The following is a 25,000-nucleotide window of genomic DNA, read 5'->3' on the forward strand; positions in this document are numbered from 1 at the left end:
GTGGGAGACTGGGGAATGACGTGTGACGTGTGCAACGCCGAGCCAGGAGCGGATCTGTTGGTGGAACGGCGGGGAGAGCAAGATACGGTGAGTAACAGTTAACTTTACCCTTTGATTCTCGGTTTCAAAAATACATCTACTGTGCCAAATTTTAAGTTCTACAGACTCCGAACACGAAATACTCAAGTATCTCTTAGCTTTGGGATAACGAATTTGTTCACGCCATGAAATACTGGTTCAGACTGACACAGATTCTGAACTGAGTGGAGCTACTTCTGAAGTCCAGGCCGGGCGGAAGGGAGGTTGCCTGTTAGCGTGCTAAGCTAATATGCTAGGCTAGAGTTGAGCCCGAATCATCAACTAGCTAGAGCAGTGAACATGGCGGCGAGATATCGAATGCCTTTGTATTTTTATGTTAGTTTTCTCAGTCTTAGCAGGACACAAACAACAAACATGATTGAAAACGGTTGTTTGCATATCTCTGATATATTTAACCTGTAACTTGGCTGTGTCTGTAGACTATTTGTAGCAGTCAGCTAACCACTGTTAGCAAGTGAGCTACTGTCCAGCCGGGGTTGGGCTGAAGCCCCGACTCTGGCGCTAATTAGCCAACTTAGCAACTTGTGGAGAGTTGTTGAGACTGTCCACTCCTGAATACTGGTTTTTGATCACATTTTGGTTGTACATTAAATGTTTTTTGATAACTATGCTTTAACAGGATGGCATGCCATTGATTGGATGAAACGGTATAATTCGTAATGTAAAATCCATTGATTGGCCTCTTCCACTTCGTTAGCTAACGTTGCAGGCTAGTTTGAACTGATGTCTCCAGTAAAAGCAGTAACGGTTTTATTCACCTCTAAATGTGTGTATCATTTGAATGGTTTATGCTCTTGGTGATGTGTCGTCTTTACTTAAAATATTACGGTGAATGAGCTGTAGTTTGACATTTAGGTTTATTAATTGTTGCTCACAAGTTAAACGTCAGTTACACTTGTCTGCTGGTACCAGAGTAACTTGGCTAATTAGCGAAGTACACCAACAAATCAGGTAACGTTAGGTCTTTGCTAACTCTCTGAAGTCAGGTAGTGATTTGGCGAATTTGCAAGTTGAGTTGATCTGATTATTAAACAAAACGAGGTAATTTCTTCAAGGGCGTTTTTATTTTGTAGATCACAAAACAGTTGCAGAAGGTTCCATATTAAGTTAACTAGCCATCTTGGCTAACGCTAGCCAACTTAATGCAGTGGAATTAATTCTTGCCGTCCCCTAGTCGTTTCTTTTTACCTTGAATTGATTGCATGCACCAAGACTGGTATGTCGGACGCGATATTTTGCATTAAATCGTGTATTATATGATGTAGTGTCCAGTTGATGTTACTTCAGTCAGCTTGGTTTGTGTACAGTATGTGTGTGCACACAAGTTAACACATTGGTGCTGGCAGGTTCTACAACACCCGCCCCATGAAGAGCTTCTGTCCGTAATTAATAAGAGAGTGATGTCGGAGTGTTTGGGGTGACTGGCGAGGGGAGCGTAACAGACACCTGGTGCAGGATGTGTGTGGCGAATGGGCAGGTGCTGCTAGTGTTTTTACCGGGTGATGTAGGCATACCGAGAGTCCCGTGACGCCGCTTATGTTTTCAAGGTGTGGCTGTGTACTCGTTACGTGGCTCAGCGTGGCCTATTTGGCACACCTGACGGCCGCTGTCGGTGCTGTGTGTGCCTGGAGTGACCGCGCGAGGCCCCGGAAAAGCGCAGCGGCATTCCTGGCGTCACTGTTTACCCCGACACTCAGACGCGTGAGCTTGCAGTTCAGCTTCGGCTGCTGGGTCACTTCACCTTCATGGCCCTGTCCGTTTACTGCCACTCCGCTTTGGTGAGAAGTGGCAGGTGTTGGAGACAGGTTACAAAGTGTTAGCGGGCCTGGAAACGCATCAGTAAAGATTATCTTTATTGTAGCAGTTTGATGAAGAACGTGGATTTTATGAGTACAGAAAGGGCTTTATAATGTACTTTGTCCTGTAATATCATTCATGGTCACGGGTGGGTTTGAAAGTCATTGGTAGCTTCCTTGCCTAACCAGAGATGTCCCTAGAAGTGAGAAACGAGAGTAGTGTGGTGGAGGCCGGTGGCCCTGAGAGAAAACTGAATAGCAGTCAGTCATGCCAAGAACAGGCCTTGCTTTCCCCCAACAGGACGGCATTTTAACTGCCATTTGAGGGTCACCAGTTGTTAAACTCTGTGCCTGCTGTGTTTGCCATGCAGAAATAGGAGGGTGCCATGTATGTGTGTTTTGTGATTTGGAGACCTGTATTTGTTGAAACATTCAAATGTTTCTGAGGTTTGAGAGTTTTGGTCACCAACTTGCTACCAACAAATCTGAGGTTCAGGTACGTCTGGTCAAAGATTTTTTCCAGTATTTTTGTGACTGTAATGTTTGGTGTGCAGAATACGCTCTTTCTTGGCGTTTGTGTGTCTGAGCCCACAGTGTAAAGTCCAGTGGCCAGGCATGTTTGTGTTGTCATGGGTCTCTTGGCAACCCAGTCCACAGTTCCATCCTCAGAATGCCCATCCTCAGCTGGTTCCAGTTCCACACGTCACCGGGGAAACCGTGCTGAAGGACTGGGGCTCTACTGTCTCTTGTGCAGCTCAACACACAAGGGCCTGTGTTTGACAGGCAAATGAACTGTCTGTGTGTGTGTGTGTGTGTGTGTGCGCGCGCGCGCGCGTGTCCTGTCTGTTACAGGTCAATGTATTTCCACAATCTGTGTGTGTGACTGAGACCTTGTCACCTCTGGACAGCTGGTCAGAGACGCAGTGGTCAGCAGGTTTCTGTGGATGGGGCAAATGCAGGGGCAGGAGATAGGCTGGTGGCCGGCTCATGAAGACTTGCTGTGGTGTGCTCTGGTCATGAGTGCCTGGACACTCACGCACACACACACAGCACAGGCACTAGCCTCTTTACCATCTCGTTGCAGACCACACTCGCACACATGCTAGATTACAAGCCACTTTCAGCCTGTCAGCTATAGGTTGGTATGTGTGTGTGTGGTGGCAGTGTAATAATACTTACTGGCAATGTTCAAACTGGTGGTGTGTGTGTGAGAGTGAGGTGTTGGGCAGAGCTGTGAGTGGTTTGTATGGGTAGTGCCCTCTCTAAAGAAAGCTCATTATGTTGCTGCAGACCGCTTTCACTTCTACTCCTCCATCTGGCCTGTTCGTTTGTGTCGCCACATTTCACCTTCATCACTAGGTCACTATTGGCACAGGTGACCAATGTCCAAGCTCAGTGTTTAAAAATATAATTTTTTCCATATGCAACTGATGTAATACATTTTGGACACTTGTGGTGCTGTTTGTTTGTTTGTTTGTTTGTTTGTTTGTAGTTTGCTGTTGTACTCTGGAGGTATAGGCCTACACATCATTGCCCAAGATGCTTGTCCATCTGATACTGATGAGGTCTAACAGTGACCTAGAGGAAAAGTGTTTTGTTTAATTAGGTGTGTGTGTGTGTAGGACCTCCTAAGAAACTAATATTTCTGTGATGGCTTCATCTTGTACATGCCTCTGCTCTCTATTAGGTGTGTGTGTGTGTGTGCGCGTGCGCGTTAAGACTTTTTTTTAAATGAGCAAGATGGTGTTTTGATTAGGACTCATAGTAGCATAGGTCATGGCTTAGTCAAACCATTAGCCTATGCTGTGTGTATCGGTGCTTGTATGTGTGTCTGTCTGTGGTGGCTGATGAAATAATATAATAATAATAATAATCTCATGATGTGTCAGTCATGCTCTCCCTGTCTCGTTTCCTCTTTCCTGTGCTCTTTAGAAAAGACACACACACACACACACACACACACACACGTTTATTTTTATCCAGCCGTTTCATGTGGGATGAGTGCCATTTTTAATGTGATTCTCAGAAACCAAAGGCTGAATAATAATGCCTGGGTTCTCCCCCATGCTGTCGCCTCTCCGGCTCAGTTTTAATCAGTGATCTGGACTCTGACGTTCCGTGCTTGTTGTGAATGGATGGATGAATGGATGGGCTGTAGGACATTGTCACTGAGTTCATTTAAATGATTTCACTCACAAGTCTCTGTTCCCTATATGCCCCCTACGCTAGCTAGGCTAGCGGCGGTCATAATGTTTCACTCGCAAGTCAATGTTATCTCTCATCCCAGATGCCAGATGACCAACCTCAACATGACACAAGAGTTTGGTGGTTCGGTTAGTGGAAAATGAACCTCATACACACGCGCTCACAGCTTGCACATGCACGCACGCACGCACACACACACACACACACACACAGCGTACAGGCCTGGAGTGTTCTGCCGTGTGAGTTGCTGTGTCAAGCTCAGGAAGTTGTTCAGTCATGTTGTGCCGCAACACTGGAATATCGGCAGGCACCACAGACAGGAAGTATGTTTCTCTGATAAGGATAAAACACACACACACACACTTGATGCTTTGGCAACCATGATATTGGCTATATGTACAATTTTTGCACAGGCCAAACACTGGTCCCAGCAGCCTCCTCTCACCCCATGCCTGACCTGGCCCAGCTGCTTAGTGACGGACAGACACACACACACAGGCTCCTTAGGCTGTGAAGGTGCTGTACTGCTTATCTGTGGAGGAGTTCGGGAGGTGGGGACTCTCGCCGGTGTCGACTTGTGAACACACATACACACACTGTCAATGATCCACCGGTAAACAAGCAGCACTGGCAACAGAGTAGAGACGCTGGAATTCTGTCACCCTCATAAAGCTGCCAGGCCAAGATGGCACCGCGCTGAGGTCCTCTTTCTGACCACACACAGGCCCGTTAAAGAGCCCCACTCTGGTCTTCGTTAGGTCTGTCTGAAAAGTGATGTGGCTCTTCACTGCCATTGGATTTCTTTCTTTACACACACACGCACAAACTCACTCTCTCTGAGATGTTGCTGTCATGTGTTTAGTGGTGCACCATGTGTGAAGATTTCTGAAGAAAAGCTGCTTTTGTATCCATGACACAGATGGATTTGATGATCAACCCTGACCAGTTGAACTGGCTTGTTTGTGTGTGTGTTTTGGTAGTCCGTTCATTTGCTACTTATCATAAAGTCTTCTCGTCTTTGTTGCGCTGGAAGGAAGGAGTGAGGGAGAGAGTGCTAGCGTGTGTAAGTGAAAGAGAGAAGTAGACTGGACTTGATCAGGGGTTTGTTTATGTGTGTGTGCATGTTCAAAGCCCACCTCCTTATATGGCTGAGATGGCTTTCTCTCTGACGTGTGTGTGAGGGCGCGCATGCACGAGGGTGCACTCATGGCTGAATATGCTATTTCTGAGATGGCAGGATTTCATTGTGCAATCAAACACACAAAATACACACACACACACGCGCCTGTTCGTTTTACAGAAGCGTGCTCTGTGCACACACACATTCACACTTGGAGTTTCAGTATGAGTTGATTATTATAAGGGCACAAGTAAATGGGGGGGGGGGGGGGGGAGATGTGTGTTTGTGTTGGCGTGTTTGTGCGTGTGTCTGTCTAGCATCTTCGTATGAGTAGGTGGCATCTTGACCTTCAGATTAAGATTTTCTAAAAGATCAACAGATATGTCATTTACCTTCATCTGTACAGAAATTAAAGGGCTCTGCCCCCCACCCTCCCTGTCCTCTAGCTAAACTCTGCATAAATGGACGGTGTGTCCACTTCTCACCCATGTCTGACCTGCGTGTTGATAGTTGCTGTGTGTCTCCCCCTGCAGGTTGCATTACTTACGTGTGTCTGTGTGTGTTGATAGTTGCTGTGCAGAGGGGTATTTCACAAAACCTAGATAAGGAATTAAGCTGGGATTTTTAGGTTATCCTGGATGAATTTAGCCTTGACTTGGTTTTTAAAGAGATGGCACATAAGTTACCATGGGGATTTATTCTCTGCACCTAGCCTGGTCCCGACCAGGCTAACAGCCAAGCTAAGTTAATTCTAATGGTAATTATGTGGTCTTATTGGTTCAGCTAGCTGTCATTCACATCAGACCTCTGTGCTAATTTTTAAGGAGCTTTATTCCATTTATAAACTATTTGCTAAATGTATTTGCTCGCAAAACAAAACAGATAGTCTGCCTACTACCATATGGTTATTATTTTAATTGTGATAGCCTTATAATTATTAACATAGGCCTAGGTACTCATTGTTTGCTTATTTTATTGATAGATGTTTGATGAATAGCCTACTGTAGTTGATTGGAAGTGGAGGGGCAAGTTTTCGAAGGTATTTTCAACTATAATATTAAGGTATATCATACTATGTGCATATTTGCAGTGGCAAGCGCTTTTTTAATGACGTTGCGTGCCGAGACAAGGAAGCACTCACACGTGGGTGCATACGTAAATTTGCATTCAGTTGGTCTACCACGCCTACTCCTGCTGTTTTACAGAAATAGCTGTGATTCCCCATTCCACAAAGGACAACTTTACTTCATTGTTAGTCTATATCAAAAGCGGTTGTTCACTTTGTGTGAATGACGCTATTTTCCGCGTCTTTTTTTATTCCAACTGTGGGCACTTTGGAGCAGAAACGAGAATGCGCACACATCCTGATTTACTTACACCTGGCTTGACATAGTCGCTCCTACTCATCCTGGATTGGCATTAGTAAAACGAGTTGAGCTAGGATGACCAGATAACGCTATGTCAAACCTCGCTTTATCACTTATCTTGGATGTCTTAATTCTGCCTTTGTGAAATACCCCTCAGGTTGCATTACTGACCTGTGTGTGTGTGTGTGTGTGTGCGCAGTGTTTCCCACAGAATTGGATTCAATTTGTGGCGGTAGCTGCCTTGGACAACAGAGGGGGGGGGGGGGGGGGTCTTGGTAGTGTATAGGTCTAATTGAGTGCCTGTCACTTTAAGACGTTTGTGATTAACACCGTTAAAAGGCTGCTGATGTGTGGATTCAATTCATAATGTTTTCTACATAGTTAAAATAAAGGTTCGTACTTCTCCTTGGGACAAGCACTTTTGAATTTTGGAAAACACTTTTCCATTTACATCGGGATTTTGCAAACATTCAGAGTCAATAAAATGAGCCCTTCAACGAAATTGACAAGCAGCTGTAAGTAGGCTAAGCATGCTAAATTCGACATCCAAACAGTATTCTAACATTTAGCTTTGAGATACTGCTGGATTGCATAACTTAACTTAGTTTAGTCTCTTTAAATGTAGCCTACTATGTTGTGATAAGACCTTAGCAGAGTTAACTTCAATGCAGCAGTTTTGAACAAATTTGCGCAGCATGGTCACGATGCTAAGCAGATTTAATAGCAATTTAGCCAGATGTCTTCTATGCAATGCTTCTATGTGGCAACAACAATCCTTCAACAATCGTGAATATTTTGTCAAATGCACATGCAAAGGAGTGGCAGCGGGCTACGAGAGAGAGCGGGGCGGGGCAAGGAAAGGCTGCGTGCGTAAAAAGCGCAGCTCAATGGCAATGCAAGGATTTGATCTTATATTTAATTTAAATTAAATTAAACATGGAATATTAATCTGTGGTTTTCATGGCGCCCCGCCACAGATTAGTCAATGTATGGGAAACACTGATGTGTGTCTGTGTGTTGATAGTTGCTGTGCAGGTTGCATTACTGACCTGTGTGTGTGTTGATAGTTGCTGTGTGTCTATCTCCTGCAGGTTGCATTGCTGTCCACTGAAGTCACCCCACCATGCGTGAATACAAGCTAGTGGTGCTCGGCTCAGGAGGAGTGGGCAAGTCTGCACTGGTCAGTGTGTGTGGGTGTGGGGAACATGGTGTGTGATGCGTGTGATGGGGGTGTGGGGTGGTGTATGTGTTGTATGCACATGTATTGGTATGTGTTTAATATTAGTGTGTGTGTGCGTGCTTATGTATTGGTATGCGTTTAATATTTGTGTGTGTGTGTGTGTGTGTGTTGTATGTTTATGTATTGGTATGTGTTTAATATTAATGTGTGTGTCCTGTTGTGTTCTGTGTGCAGACGGTCCAGTTTGTTCAGGGTATTTTCGTGGAGAAGTATGACCCCACAATAGAAGACTCCTACCGGAAGGTGAGCTCACCACATGCACACACACCCACGCACACACACACATTCACCTTCACACCTAGCGATGGGCAGTGTTGATGACGGTTCTTTTAATGCACTTATGTGGCAGGAAACTTAAAGCAGTTAAATGTCAGAGCACTGCAGAAGTCATTTTATATTCAAGAAAAGACATGATCAAGAATGCCGGCTTTCGAGCTTCATATCTGAACAGTCGACTGTGTGTACACACACACACAGTCACACGGCTTCAGCATACACTGCTTCTGTCATCACACTTGACCACTCATGGGGGGATACTTGGGCAGCTAAATCCAATACATGACACATGACACATCTTCATTGTAATCACTCACATACATCATACATACAGTACTCTGCTTGCAATAGTAAGTCCCTTCACCATACTTGCAGTACACTGCTCTTGGGTGCTCCTTGTTGGTGCCCCCCCCCCCCCCCATAAATGCACAAATAGGCTGACACCAGACATAATTTCACTGCATTTCTTACTTCCAGTAACTATATGCATGTGACAAACTTCCTTGTATCCTTGATACTTTGATGACTTTCTGTTTTCTCATTCATGCATTTCTTCTCTTTGCCTCTGCAGCAAGTTGAAGTAGATGGACAGCAATGTATGCTTGAGATTCTAGACACAGCAGGAACAGTAAGTACTTACACACACACACACACACACACAAGACTATTTTTATATTTTTTTTATATATTTATTATATTTCTTTTCAATCCAGACACGATCAAATAGTCCATACTTGATGCCGTATAGGACATTCAAGATTCACTCATAGCTTTCTATTGAGTGGTGAAGATCCTCCATTATGTCAATTTTGCAAAATGCCCTTGTCAGTGAGACATATTTGATCTGTTGCCCTGGCTTGAAAACCAAAAGACAACAATTTTATTGTTCTTTGTTTTAAAAGATTCTTTAGCTGATGTTTTTTAGTAAGGTCCCACCTTTTTGAAGGTTTTAGAATATCTTACTAGCATAGATAAAAAAAAAAAAAAAAAACATATTTTAAGTTTGTATAACACACAATGCTATGGCCTTAAATTAAACAAACCAACAAACACACACACACACCTTTATACGTAGCGAGGGGCAGTGTTGAGACTGTTGAGTGGGAGGTAGTGTTCCTGTGTGTTGTGTGTGTGTGTGTGTGTGTGTGTGTGTGTCAGAAAGGTTGTGGTAGATTCTGTCTAGTAGTCATGTCTTCCTCCTCTCCTCCCCCAGTCTGCTACCAAGAGTTCCACTGACCTGTAGTGAAAACTAAGCTCAAGTAAGGTCCATATGCCTTTATTTAGGGCAGGCTTGTATTCGAGGCTGGCCTTTATTTGTTATTAGGCTTCTGTTGTAGAATGTTATTCTTAGAAATAAAGTAAATGACTACTCCTGAACACTGTTCAACACTTCCTGTAACCAGCCTACCGGTAGGCTATCAAGAGCAGAAGATTTTCGGTTTGGTTTGGGATTTAATTTACTTTTGGACTGTGATTATATTGCTAAATGTTGTGACTGATGGACACTGAAATATGGGGGGTATTTGATGGTTCACTATTAAGTTTCATGTAGTTGGAAGAGTGTCGGGATTTCCACCCGCTGTTTATTGTGAGACAAGGCAGCCGCATTCATTCATTCATTGAACGCGTGCTGTGCTGTAATGGAAACCTTATTGCGTAGCCTATTGAGTTATTTTTTAATTATGTATGATTTACTTTTTTTTTTTTTTACTTCGGCAACAATTGTTTGAATGTATTACTGCTTCAGCCTCTGCCAAGCTCAGAAGGGGGCTGCAAGCAGCTGGTAGCTTGAGAGCAACGTGTTGGAGACCCATGGTGTAGGACAACGACTTTTCATTGGCAACATTATTAAACCAACCAACAATATAAAATATTAAGAAGAACGCTTTTATTTCATGGAGTTAAGTTGAAACAATGTCTTCTAGTGCTCGTGGACTGATAGCCCTACTCGTAGGCAGTTATTACCCTGGCTTGTATTTGGGGGCCGGCCTTTATTTGTCTGAATTGACCACACCCCGGCTATAAATAGAATCCTGGCCATAATTTGAGGATTTACTATGTAGGTACATATTATAGGCAGGTTGGTCCTATATGGGTGAAATCAGAACAGCAGGGGAGAAAAGGCCACAGCCTCACAGGAAATGGACCAGATAAAGGCAGTTTCAAACCCTGTGGGTTTCGGTCACACACACCCTGAAGATGAGAACTGTGTTCTACTTTTGGAATCCGCTCGAGAGCCACATCAAACCCAAGGGCTGTGTGCGTCGCATAAGACACCCGCTCTTGTTTTCACAGCACACACACACACACCCTTCACAGGTACGAATTTAATGAATCAGGCAGAGGTGAGCAAAGCTTTATGGTTTCCAGGGCGTGTGTGTGTGTGTGTGTCAGCCGTGCAGCATTCTAACACTGTGTGTGTGCGCTTTAGGAGCAGTTTACAGCCATGCGGGACCTCTACATGAAGAACGGTCAGGGCTTCGCTCTGGTCTACTCAATCACGGCACAGTCCACCTTCAATGACCTCCAGGACCTCCGCGAGCAGATCCTACGAGTCAAGGACACAGAGGACGTAAGTGTGTCCCTCTGCCCACCATACACACACTCACTCTGGCTCCTGTTTAAACGTCTGCCTCTGTTTTTCTCTCACTCACACACACACACACACACACAGGTGCCGATGATCCTGGTGGGGAACAAGTGTGACCTGGAGGATGAGCGTGTGGTGGGGAAGGAGCAAGGGCAGAGCCTGGCACGCCAGTGGAACAACTGTGCCTTTCTAGAGACCTCCGCCAAGTCCAAGATCAACGTCAACGAGGTGCCCTTCTCTCCACACACACATATATAACCACACATTACTGTGGCCATACACACACAAACATGTCTGTAGCTTTACACACACACACACAAACACAAATGCAGCCAGTTATCGATATCGATAGTAGTATGAAAGTGACCCATAAGGTGCTAAGTGGTGTGTATGTGTGTGTCCTCCCACAGATCTTCTATGACCTGGTGAGACAGATCAACAGAAAAACGCCGGTGGAAAAGAAGAAGGCCAAAAAGAAGTCCAACTGCACACTGCTCTAAACCTCCCCATAGCAGCAGCTCTGAGCCAGGTGTGTGTGTGTGTGTGTTGCCACATCCTCCAGTCGTATTCAGTGTCTGTGTGTGAGTGAGATGCCACATCCTCCAGTCATATTCATTGCTTGTGCATCAGGGGTGGTTCACTTGTTAAAGAAAATACACCAACCTCTCTACATCAAGTGCAGCAATGCATCAACAATAAACCATGGCCAAATGCCCTGTACCAACTATACCAAGGCCAGATGCCCTGTACCAACTATACCATGGCCAAATGCCCTGTACCAACTATACCAAGGCCAGATGCCCTGTACCAACTATACCAACGCCAAATGTTTCAAAGTGAAACAAAATATGTTGCCTCTGCTTAGAAATACAGAGGCTACTTTTAACAGTCAGATTCATGTAACATACTTTGTTCCTTTCTTATGTTAAAAAATAAAACATGTTTTTTCAACGTTCTTCAAACTAGCTTCCATTTACCTTCATGACGGCTTAGCGCAATATTGGCATCATCGCAACCAGGAATGCTCAACATGAGTGATCAAAGATCAGCCAATAGGTGTTCAGCCTGTATGAGACCAACTCCTTCAGGACTGTTGGAAAACCATTCCCAATGTCTACAGTGAGGTGGAATGCCGAGAGAGAGTGATGCTGCCCTCACAGACAAAGTTTGCTACCTCGAAGAGAAGAGCCAAAAATATAAAACATTTGCACATTTTGTCCTCGAAGAGCCAGAAATATAAAACGTTTACACATTTTGTGATTCCTATGTGACCCCTATGTGTTATTTCATAGTTTTTAGTTTTGTTTCAGGTTGTAAAATAGTCAGAAAAAAGTGTCTGTGTGTGGTGCACTAGCCTGCTGATTTTTGATTGAGGTAAAGAAACTCGTGCGGGGGGGTGGGGGTGGAGGATTATTGCAACATAGTTGCAAGCTGTTTTACAATGTTACCAGATCTGTGTCATGTTTGTAAGAGAGAGAGAAGTGGCGTGCTGTTTAAGTAGGTTAGGAGTTCATCTCGGCTAACCATCTGTTCAATGGGCCTGCGGTTACAATGACTTATTAAACTTCTTGGCCCTGGTCCCCACACACACACACACACACACACAGCATGCTCATTTTACCATACAGTTTGTCGAGTTGTAGGTGCATGCTGTGATCCTCAGCATGAGCTGTGAAGTGTAGTGATGCCCACAACATAACTTTGTGTGGGTGGGTGGGTGGGTGGAGGCGGCACACTCACTGTGACTCTGTTCTCCACAGAATGCTGTCTGAATGAAGATCTGTTGCTCCAGTGGACAGCATTCCAACCTCACTCACCATTTTTTCGGATAACTCTTGGAAAACTGTCGGTAAAGGCCAAGCCGGAGCCTCTCCCCCTCGCTGCCTCCGAGCAGGAGGAGTGGGGGAGGGGTGTAGAGGGTGGGGGATCCGCTCCAAACCCACCATCACCCCCACCCTCAGCTCTTTACTCAAACCCCCTGATCATCACTTACCTTCGCATAACGGAACTGTGCAGAACTGCTCGGAACACAGCAAACGGAACCGACCTGCATCCTCCCCAGCGCTTCCAGAGAGAGACAGAGAGAAGGAGAGTGAGCGAGAGAGTGAGAGTGTGTAAAGGAGAGCGAGAGAGCCACTCAGACTTTGGGAATGATGGTTGTGATTTGTAGATCTCTGGGAATCCTCTGGCAACACAGGCTCCGCCTCCTCCAGATTTCCTGTCTTTGCATCCAATCAAATCAACTCTGAAAATCAAGATAACGGCCTTCCGTCATTAATGATTACTCCAACACTCCGAAGCCCCCCCTCCACCCAGTCTCCCCAGCACTAATACTCCTTACCCCCCCAACCGAATTTGCCCCATGTGACCTCCTCATTCTTTTTAATTTTCTCTTTCATTTCTCTTCTCCTAAGTGACTTTGTTTTGTATTTAAAGTCTCCAGGCTATCATATCTCCTGTAATAATATATTCTGATGTGTTGGCGGTCAATGCTACGGAGGTCACCTCAAGGCCAGGGAAATAACATGAAATAAGATTTCTATGTCATGGGGAAAAAAAAAATCTATTGTACTAAAACAAACTCTAATATTGTTTCTTGTGTTTTCCTGTCAATGGCAATGAATATGATGATAATTTTCCAGCTTTTATGAACGATTAAATTTTAGTATGTTTTCATTCCGTTTCAGTCATTGTGTTACACATGCACCCAAATAAGCCCACGCGCTCACACACAAATAAGCACACACAAATAAACCTAATCAAACACACACTAATAAACCCAAGTGCACACACGCATGCCTTTTCTTTCCAGCCTAGCAGCCCATGTGGGCTTGCCATGTCCACCTATGTTCTGAAGCTTGCAGGGGGGTTTTCCAAGTACGTGGTTTACGTAAGTGATACTTATACCCCTGAGTCAAGGCTTTGTGTAGCCTCCATATGTCTACTGTGCTTCGTAGTATACCCCACTGGTGTGGCTGGATCTGCATGCAAGACTGATGGTGTTTGTTTACTAGTTCTTTCCTCTGTCCTGTGTGGAACCCAACCTTTTGAACGGACTGCGTTGGGGAGCGCCAAACAGTGAAGCTTAGGATGCAGCTGTGTGTGTATGTGTGTAGTTAGTGTCAGCTGGGACGTGTGTGTGTGTAGTTAGTGTCAGCATGGACGTGTGTGTGTGTGTAGTTAGTGTCAGCTGTGTGTATATGTGTGTAGTTAGTGTCAGCTGTGTGTGTATGTGTGTAGTTAGTGTCAGCTGGGACGTGTGTGTGTAGTTAGTGTCAGCTGGGACGTGTGTGTGTAATTAGTGTCAGCATGGACGTGTGTGTGTGTGTGTGTAGTTAGTGGCAGCTGTGTGTGTATGTGTGTAGTTAGTGGCAGCTGTGTGTGTATGTGTGTAGTTAGTGTCAGCTGGGACGTGTGTGTGTAGTTAGTGTCAGCATGGACGTGTGTGTGTGTGTGTGTGTAGTTAGTGTCAGCTGTGTGTGTATGTGTGTAGTTAGTGTCAGCTGGGAAGTGTGTGTGTGTAGTTAGTGGCAGCTGTGTGTGTATGTGTGTAGTTAGTGTCAGCATGGACGTGTGTGTGTGTGTGTGTGTGTGTGTGTAGTTAGTGTCAGCTGGGATGTGTGTGTGTGTGTGTGTGGTTAGTGTCAGCTAGGATGTGTTTGTGTGTGTGTGTGTGGTTAGCATCAGCAGGGGCCGTTGGTATGGGGGAGTTGGTGTGTGTGTGTGGGGGACATTTTCTTTAGTTCTGTGGTGGTCTGTCCTGTGACTGACCGAACCTCCTTCTGGGCACAGAGAGCTTTTCCCTGCGTGTGTGTGAGGGGAAGCAGTGAGTAGCCACGCGGTGTGTTTGGGGATGGGGGTGGAGAAGAGAGGACGAGCTGTGCTCATGCTGTGCTGCTCATTTAGGCCACAAGGTGGCAGCAGAGTCTGAGTGACTCAATCTGGAACTCCAGCTCTGTTAACCCAGCAGTCCAGTGTTAAGTCAGTGCAGCTCTATGACTTACATACTCATTTAGAAGATTATTTCGATTATTTTAGCCAAATCACTTAAAAAAATGAGGAATAACATTCAAGTTACGATGTAATGGAGGCCTTGGGTAATAATGAATACTCCATCAATCAATGCTAGATAGATAGATAGATAGATAGATAGATAGATACTTTATTGATCCCCAAGGGGAAATTCGAGGTCCCAGTAGCTTAAGACATCACACACAACATACACTTACAACATAAACAGTATGATAACATAACAAATCCACATGACTAATATGGACAGTAAAAGATAAATCAGGGTGACCCTGTGATTCAGTATGCAGTGGTAAGGTGTTCTTGAAGTGTGTCATGGTCGTAGTGCTGGTCTAGAGACCAGCATTAAATATGGACAATATAAGAGAAAAATGTTGACATAGTAATATAACTATAGCAGTGCAAGGATAGGTTTGAAGTAATAGGGTAACAGCCATTGGTCAAGTACTAAGTTGCTGTGGCCGCTCTGTCAGGTGCTGGGCTTACCAGAGGATGAGTGAACAGACGAAAGAGGCAGAGGAGGGGAGTGTGTGTTGGGCTGTTAGAAGTGTGAGGAGAGTAGATGCCCCCGAAAGAGTTGGGTCTTCAAGACCCATTTGGACACAAGGTGGCAGCAGAGCCTAAGTGACCGTAGTTCAGCCCTTCACTGTGTTGGAGTAAGTCAGACATACTGTACACACAGAGCATTGAGCTGTGGCCCTGTGTGGTGGAAAGACTGCTGGCAGTAAGTAGATGGAATAGATATCCTCCCAGAATGCCCTCTGTTAAAACAGCACTGTGGACACGGTCTGAGACTAATGAGCTCTGCTACTTGAACATCTCACACAACACACCTGAACACTCCTGAACACACACACACACACAGCTGGTTTCATATACAAGTGGACCTTCTTAAAATACAAGTGAATCCAGCTTAATAACCAGTAAGATCATAAAAATAATGCAACAATTTGCCACTTTCGAAAGTTTGCTTTTCTGGTCTTCAGCTTTCATCTTCAAGTTAATTATGAAGGTGTCGTCATGTGAAGACAAACACACGTGTGGGGTCAAGTACCCTGTGATAATATATTGTGTGTGAGGGAGACTGAGACTCGAGACATCAGATGAGACAACCCATCAGAGATCATCTTCCACTCCTGTCCTCCGTCTGCTATCCTCCTCTCTCTCTCTCCTCTATCCTCCTCTCTCTCTCTCTCTGCTCTAAGCCATGGCTGAGGAGTCCTGTGTAGGTCAGTGGAACTGTCATGGTTGTGATATACAGTAATTACTATGCGGTGTACTTTCCTCTATGAGTGAGTGTGTGTGTCTGTGTGTGTGTCTGTGTGTGTCTTTGATGCCTTGTACAGTAATTACTACCCAGTGATGTTTCGTGTGTGTGTGTGTATCTTTGATGTCTGACTGCCCCTCACCGCAGGGTGACTTGCTTACCTGTTCTCTCCTCTGTTGCCCAGACTACCTGCACACACTGTAAACACACACACACACGCTAGGTCTGCCCTCTCTGTGTCAGGTGGAGAACTCTCTGCTGGGGCCTGTATCCCTACAGCTATATAAACACGCACACACACATACACGTTATGGTCTGCCCTCTCTGTGTCAGGTAGAGGAGGAGTAGAACTCTCTCCTGGGGCCTGTATCCCTACAGGTATGGCATCAACACACACACACACACCACCAGCCAGCCTGTGTCCTCAGAGCTGCATACATGCTGCACGTCATGAAGAAAGGCCTCTCTCTCTCTCTCTCTCCTTCTGTCTGTCTCTCCCTCTCAGATCCACAGCATCTCATCCCTGCTCTGTCCACTGTTATGACACACCTTGGTGTTCCTGTGTGATGTGTCCCTGTGTGATGTGCCCTGTGTAATGTATCCCTGTGTGATGTGTCCTGTGTGATGTGTCCTGTGTGGTATGTCCCTGTGTGATGTGTCCCTGTGTGATGTGTCCTGTGTGGTATGTCCCTGTGTGATGTGTCCCTGTGTGATGTGTCCCTGTGTGATGTGTCCCTGTGTGATGTGTCCTGTGTGATGTGTCCCTGTGTTTAACTGCTGAAGAGGTCTGAGTCCTGATGGAGGTTTCCCTGTGTGCTGGATGTGGGCTTGTGTCCTTATTTGGGTTTTTTTCCTCTCTCTATCTCTCTCTCTCTATCTCTCTCTCTCTACATCTCCCTCCTCGCTACAGAGTGAGACACCTGCCCTGTAATTCTCTGTTAGTGTTGGTTTTTGTGTTTAGTGGCTGCTGTGGTTGGTGGCCTTGCGTGTGGGGGGGTTGGTTGGGGGTGAAGTGCGTGTGTTTTAGGGTGGAGGCTGGTAGTTTATTCTGTGCGTGTGCACCTGGGAGTGAGTCAGTGTGTCAGTGGTGTACTGCCTCAAGCAGGAGCATGCCCACCTCCAGCACCTGAGACGCACACACACGCACACACACACACACACACACACACATTCCTGGCTCGTGAGCACCTGAGTCACCTGACCTAATTTCCCTCATGATTTATTAGTGTGTCAGCTGGGCTCCTGCTCTGCTCGCACGAAATACACACACTAACACCCCCCCCCCCACACACACACACACAGCTCTCACAGAAAATACAGTCTAGTCTGCAGCAATGCTCCTGTATGCAGAATCCAGCCCAGACTCACCTACCTTTACTATACCTTTCACCTTTAATACCTGTCTAAAGAGCTTACAGCTTATACAAAATGCAGCTGCTCGCACACTCACCAGGACCAAAAAATATGAACATATTTCCCCCATCCTAGCATCTTTACACTGGCTACATGTTAAAAGTTGCATTGACTTAATATAAAATATACCTTCTAACATACAAAACCATAAATGGCTGGGCACCTGAATATAGTAAAGATCTCCTGGTCCCTTTTAACCCACCTAGACCCTTACGATCACAGGATACTGGACCTCCCCTGGAATAATCCCCCTCCTTCAATTTGATTAGCAGACACCCTCCCTATTTTTAAGTCTAGACTTAAAACATACCTCTTTAGTGCTTCCCATACCATACCTGCGCTGGTGCTGACTCCCCCTCACCATGCCTTAGTTATCTGCTATAGTATAGCGCTGTCATGGACTCTTCATGTGTCACACCTTACAACCCTTCTTCTCTCCACCTCCTTCTCTCTCTCTCAACTCTCCCTCCTACCTCTTCTCTGTCTTGCCCTTCAACTCCCTCTTCTCCCCCTCTCTCTCTCAACTCTCCCTCTCTTGCCTTTTCTCTCTTTAGTATAACACTAGTACCATTGATATACTTATTAATACTAACCATCATGCCTTATAGTAATACTTACCCACTCTATATCTCTCTCTCTTCCCCCTTACCTCACTTGTGAGGTATACCATTACCAGTCATCAACCATCCTTGTGTTTGGCCCTCATCGCACCTGAAGTCCCATCCCTATGACTGTCCCCTTACCCGGACTTCTGGCCCGCGCAGTCTAGTGACCCACTACTTGCCCTACGAGAACTCCTAATTCTAATGGACAATTCATTCACCTATACTGGACTATTTGAACTTTCTGACACTAAATAGGATTCATGCATTATCATACTGGATGTGAAACCATCCTACCTCTTACAACATCTGTAACATATACCTCACTACCTCAGGTGGCTTTAAATACCATGTTCTATTCTCTAAACCTAACTAACCTTTCATTTATCATGTATACAGACCTTACTGCACTGTAACTGACCCTAGGCAGACACACACACACACACACACACACACACACACACACACACACACACACATACACACACATAGACACACACGGATCCTGAGTTCCAGAGTCTGCTGTTTTGTGATATGTGTGTGTGTGATCGAGACCAGACACACACACACACACAAACAGCAGATCATTGCACTCTGTGTTAGAGGATGTTATGATCCAGTATATCATCATATTTACTGACTGGTAGTGTTTTAGGTCATCTTATTCTGCACAGGGGGAATGCATGGTCCTGGCTGAGCCAGCTCGCTTTCTGCTATTTGCCGTGTGTGTGTGTGTGTGTGTGTGTGTGTGTGTATGTGTGTATGTGTGCCGTGTTTGCACAATCAGTCTTAACTCATCGATCCATTGCATCCACATGCATACAGTGCATATCCTATTGGAGTGTGTGTGTGCGTGTGTGTGTGTGCGTACACGTAGTGATTTAATAAAGACTCACTCCTCGAGCCCATAGTACGGCTTGTTGTATAAGATCCATGACTATGGACACACACACACACACACACACACACACACACACACACACACACACGTCTATCTAGGTGCATTAAACACAGGAGGTACATTAAGGCAGGCCTCCTGATGCTCATCAATCTGAGACTGATCTGCTCAGACAGCAGAGGCAGCAGAGAGTAGCGCTACTCACACATATACCCACACACACACACACACACACACACTGGAGAGCGTAGCACCACACACACACATACTTGAGAGAGTAGCACCACACACACACACACACACACATATTGAAGAGAGTACCTAGTACCACAGACACACACACACACACACAGACTTGAGAGAGTAGAACCACACACACAAACACACAAAGGCAATGCCCCAGAGTTTTCTACCATCTGGGGAGCGGATTTAGCTGGGGTCTGCTAGTCAAGTTGTTTGTTACCATCTCTGAAAATTCCAAGGCTATGCTATTGTTCAGTTCTTTTGTAAGGAAAACAGCTTGGAGGACTTTCTAAGGGCAGCTGTTGCACATTAGCCAGGGTTAGCTTGGCTCTATAAATACAAGGGACTATTGTCTGGGTAGCTAGCTAACTAGTGACTAGATGGCCTACTAGCTGGGTAGCTAGCTAACTATTGACTAGATGGCCTATTGTCTGGGTAGCTAAAGTGACTAGATGGCCAACTAGTAACTGGATGGCCTACTAGCTGGGTAGTTAGCAAACTAGTGACTAGATGGCCTATTGTCTGAATAGCTAAAGTGACTAGATGGCCTTCTAGCTTGCTAACTAGTGACTAGATGGCCTATTAGCTAGCTAACTAGTGACTAGATGGCCTTCTAGCTTGCTAACTAGTGACTAGATGGCCTATTAGCTAGCTAACTAGTGACTAGATGGCCTACTAGCTAGCTAACTAGTGACTTGATGGTTTACTAGCTAGCTAACTAGTGACTAGATGGCCTCATAGATATTAGAAAGCTAGATACCGCATTGACTGTCGAGATCTATTAGGTGGCATCGTAAACGCGGCCGCCATATTGGTGGGGGCAGTACATTTACTGTCTATGGGGGAGTGACAGCAACACTTGCCGCAATCAGAGACACCTGTTTGATTTCCAGTCAGAGTCACATGTTTCTCCACTGGCCTCCAGTTATTGTTGCCCCCACCAAGATGGCGACGCTATTTACGTACATTCGGGAGCCCAATGCGGTATCTAGCTTTCTAATATCTATGGATGGCCTAATATCTATGGAGTAGCTAAAGTGACTAGATGGCCTACTAGCTAGCTAACTGGTGACTAGATGGCCTACCAGCTTGCTAACTAGTGATTAGTTGCCACAACACACCCACACTGAGTGAAGAGAGTGCTTCAGTTTGCCTGTGTGTATTTTCAGCATAACACACAGACAAACACAGAGAGAGAGAGAGAGAGAGAAAGGCTGAAAGATCTTGACCCCAGACAGTCCCCCATCACAATCTTGTTAGATGTTTTGAGAATGACCTCTGACCCCGTGGCCTGGGATGTGTTTCACGGTGCTCTCCTTCAGGTCCTCCTCCAATCTGAAGGTCCTGGAGAGAAGCAGGCTAGGAGGTCGAGAGGCACATGCACGCACACACACACACACACACACACACATACACACACTCATGTGTGTCCTACGGAGATTCACTGGCCTGGATGATGTCATCTCAGATGTTTAGACTCTATCACGTGAGCCCTGAGGGAGGTAGCATATTATTAGCATGTGACTCACGCTGTTATTGCCATTTATGTGTGTTTGTGTGTGTGAAAGGGCAGAGCAGAAAGGGAGAGTGTGTTCTGTTTTACTGCTCTCCAGAGATGTCTGGAAAACCCCTTTATTTCCTTAGTTGTCATCAGTTGACTCTGTGTGTGTGAGAGAGGGAGAGAGAATTCTATGTGTGTTGCTTATGGTCAGTGCAGAACTAGATCTTGTGTGTGTGTGTGTGTGTGTGTGTGTGTGTGTGTGTGTGTGTTATGCACCCCCAGCACCAACATCATCCGTCCCCTCCTGACATGGACAGCAGACACCCCAGTCGTGTCGGTGCCATTGAACCTGCGGTTTGTTTGGTGTGTGTGTGTGTGTGCGTGTGTGTGTGCGTGCATGTGTGTGTGGAGGGGGTCTGTGGTTTGTCTGAGATGGACAGCAGAGACCCCAGTTGTATCGGTCCTATTGAACCTGCAGTCTGTTTGGTGCCCTTTAACAGCAGGACTGTGACTCTACCTCCCATTAACATAGAATAATTAACCCTCCTCTTGGACACTGGTGTGTTTTTGTGTGTGTGTGTGTGTGTGTGTGTGTGTGTGTGCCCTCCTCTGATGCAAATGCATCTCCTCTGGTCAGCAGAGGACCTGCCCCTTGTGCCAGTGTCAGTGGAGATGCCAGTGCTGTGCCCTCCAGTGCTGCTGAGTCCATCCTGATGCCGCTGTACAGCGTGGCACTGCCAGCCCCCCGCCCTCCACCAGGCTATTCTGGGTGACGCGTGTCGACTCTCATTCTGTCAGTGCCTATCCCAGGAGGCCGAGCGTGACTGGAGAAGAGAGGTGTGTGGGAGAACTGGGGCGTGAACCTCGGCATTACTGAGCTCTCTCTCTCCCTCTCTCTATCCATCTCCCTTTCTCTTTCCCTCTCCCTCTCTCTCTCCCTCCATCTCTTTCTCATCCCCTCTCTCCCTGTCTCTCTTTCTCTCTATTACTCTCTCTCCTTCATTCTCTCTCTCCCTCTCTCTTTCTTTCTCGGTCTCTCCCTTTCACACTCTCTCCCTCTCTCCTTCACTCTCTCCCTCCCTCTCTATCTCTCCCTCTCCCCCTTTCTCTCCCTTCTCTCTCTCTCTAATATAAACACACACACATACACACACACAGTGCAAATGGACTCCCATGATGCTCCTGGTGGGAAACCCAGACTCTCAGAGCACTGTGGGAAAGGACACTTTGAGGATGGACAGCTGAGAGTGTGTGTGTGTGTGTATGGGTGTGTGTGTGCAGAGTATTTTAAATCCCAAATGTTTTTCATTGAAGGAGGAGACTTCGGGCGGCCATGTTATCAGCACTCATCACATCTCCGCCTGCACAGGAGAACCCTGAAAAGACAGGCAGAGACGCACTGACCTCTTTACAATGGAACAGAACAGTGGTCTGTGTGTGTGTGTGTGTGTGTGTGTGTGTGTGTGTGTGTGTGTGTGTGTGTGTGTGTGTGTGTGTGTGTGTGTGTGTGTGTGTGTGTGTGTGTGTGTGTGTGTGTGTGTGTGTGTGTGTGTGTGTGTGTGTGTGTGTGTGCGCGCGCGCGCGCATGTATGTGTGTTTACAGCTTCTGGCTACAGCTTCCCGGCTCTGAATCAGTGAGTTCAGAGTGACAGGGTGATGTGACAGCCAATCAGATCCTCTCTTCATTTACTCTTTTTTTTATGTCAGCCAATCAGATTGTCTATTTTTGTGTGACAGCCCAGTCAGAGTCCGGCTTTCCATTTTCCTGAGCAATTTCACAGCTCATTTGCATTTTGAAATGAGTTGCTGGAGCGACGAAGAGAAAGGTCACTGTGGGGTTTGTGTAGCAGCATCCTTGAACACACACGCACGCACGCACACACATACGTACGCTCACACACGCACGCACACACGCACGCACACACATACGTACGCTCACACACGCACGCACACACGCACGCACACACATACGTACGCTCACACACGCACGCACACACGCACGCACACACATACGTACGCTCACACACGCACGCACACACGCACGCACACACATACGTATACTCACACACGCACAAACACACACAAACACACACACACACACACACACACACACACACATACTAACACACACAGTTTTATGTAATGACCGCTGTGCAGTTACTCCATATGCTGGCCTTATGATAATGAGTGAAGGGGTTTAGGGCTTTGGTTTAGATGGTCTAGTGTGTGTGTGTGTGTGTGTGTGTGTGTGTGTTACAGACATGTGTGTGTGTGTTATCTGTGCTGGACTCTGGTGTGTGTGAGCATCATGGGAAGGTTTGTTAACGCCCCAACAGATCCACTCCACTCCACACACACACACTCCAACCCAACAGATCCACTCCACTCCACACACACACACACACACACACACACACACACACACACACACTCCAACCAAACAGATGCACTCCGCTCCACACACACACACTCCAACCCAACAGATCCACTCCACACACACTCCAAACCAACAGATCCACTCCACGCACACACACTCCAACCCAACAGATCCACTCCACACACACTCCAACCCAACTGATCCACTCCACACACACACACTCCAACCAAACTGATCCACTCCACACACACACACACACACACACACACACACACTCCAACCAAACAGATCCACTCTCCAACCAAACAGATCCACTCCACACACACACACTCCAACCAAACAGATCCACTCCACACACACACACACACACACACACACACTCCAACCAAACAGATCCACTCCACACACACACACACACACACACTCTAACCAAACAGATCCACTCCACACACACACACTCCAACCAAACAGATCCACTCCACACACACTTCATCTCTGTCTGCTTGGTCTTGCAGCACAAACCTCACCAGTGTCGAGAATTTGTGTGTGTGTGTGTGTGTGTGTGTGTGTGTGTGTGTGTGTGTGTGTGTGTTTATACTTTGCATGCGTCTTAGCTGTGTGTGTATGTCTGTGTGAAGTTTGCATGTGTGTGTGGGTGAATGCTGAGAGCATACCTGTCAACACTCCCGTTTTTCCCGGGTTTCTCCCGTATTTCAAGGTCATCTCCCAGCACCCTCCCGTTTTGTTATTTCTCCCGGAAAACTCCTGTAATTTGCATGGCCATCAAACTTCATTTTAAAATCATTGATGCATTCAGGTTGCCAGATTGTGCATGAAATACACCCTACACATACACGATCACTTACACATACTTGACAGATTGCAATGCGTTTGGCAGATTGAATGGCCATTTGAATTTTGCAACACAAATAGCGTGACCAAAGTGCAATGCAATCACGGGGGGCGCTATTTCTTTTCCATTTGAATAAAATGCCTCAAAACGATGGCAAAACGTTTTGCCCAAAATAATCCAAAATCTTTTCAGGCTGGCATTGACAGTTTTGCCAAATATGTTTTTAAAATGCAATCCTACATTGCACTTTAAATATTAAATTGTAAAACGAATTGACAGTTAAATGATGAAACTGAATATTGCAAATTGAAATGCAAAATGAATTGCCATTTGAATTTTGAGACTGAAGTACCATGGCAAAATGGAATGCAATTCAATCCATGTTTATTCTATTTTTTAACCAACATTAAATTTTCAACATTAAAGCAGATTAAATTTGTTGGATATTATTGCAAATTGCAATATTAAATTGCATAATGAATTGTCAATTGCATAATGTAATGTCTTTTTGAATTGCATATTGCAGATTGCATTCTCATTTGAATAAAGCTACCCATATGCTTCCATAAAAACCTGGCAACCCAAAACCCAAATAAGGAAGCGGGTGGCAAGACTGGCAACTGCGCAGCCTGAGTCTCGTCGTAAGCAAGCGGGCTAGTTGAATGGCCTACTCCAGAACTAGCTGTTGTGAAATTGTTGGGAATTTAATTGATTAACACATCACATAAACTGTTATTGAGTGTTGTTGATACACTGAACTTTTTCCCTCGGAACCAAATCTGACAGCAAGCAGCTTTGGAGTTTTGGAAGTAGGCTGCAGGCAGGCAGCTGGTGGATACATAACTGGCATGCGTAAGGTAATGGTAAGGTAAAAGCAACGACCGAAATGCAGTGTTGAAACACGTGTATGAAACGTATTAAATATGCAAACACAGATCCGGTATAAACACTGACCCCCCCCTCCCGTTTTTGGAAAGCTAAATGTTGACGAGGTATGTTGATTGAGGTATGTTGATTGAGGTATGGCTGAGAGAAGCTAGAGTGTCTTACATTAGGAGTGTGTGTGTTTGTGTCTGATGTGAGGTGTGTGTGTAGAAATTTCACTGCCTTGTCTTATAACTTTG

General features: G+C 45.7%; 1 protein-coding gene across 1 annotated transcript in view; it reads left to right on the plus strand.

Annotated features, from left to right (window-relative positions):
* The window catches only part of rap1aa (RAP1A, member of RAS oncogene family a), a 13,510-nt gene extending 141 nt beyond the window's left edge, over positions 1-13,369 (plus strand). The window contains exons 1-8 of the mRNA XM_042098032.1: positions 1-87; positions 7,679-7,767; positions 8,002-8,070; positions 8,675-8,731; positions 10,535-10,675; positions 10,778-10,921; positions 11,104-11,222; positions 12,454-13,369. The exon at positions 1-87 is cut by the window's left edge and continues 141 nt beyond it. Of these exons, the coding sequence (XP_041953966.1) occupies positions 7,711-7,767; positions 8,002-8,070; positions 8,675-8,731; positions 10,535-10,675; positions 10,778-10,921; positions 11,104-11,193 (558 nt within the window). The 5' untranslated portion in view covers positions 1-87; positions 7,679-7,710 and the 3' untranslated portion in view covers positions 11,194-11,222; positions 12,454-13,369. The remainder of the gene's footprint in view (positions 88-7,678; positions 7,768-8,001; positions 8,071-8,674; positions 8,732-10,534; positions 10,676-10,777; positions 10,922-11,103; positions 11,223-12,453) is intronic.
* Positions 13,370-25,000: the final 11,631 nt, after the last annotated feature.

This window comes from Alosa sapidissima, chromosome 7 (assembly GCF_018492685.1).
Source record: "Alosa sapidissima isolate fAloSap1 chromosome 7, fAloSap1.pri, whole genome shotgun sequence".
Lineage (NCBI taxonomy): Eukaryota > Metazoa > Chordata > Actinopteri > Clupeiformes > Clupeidae > Alosa > Alosa sapidissima.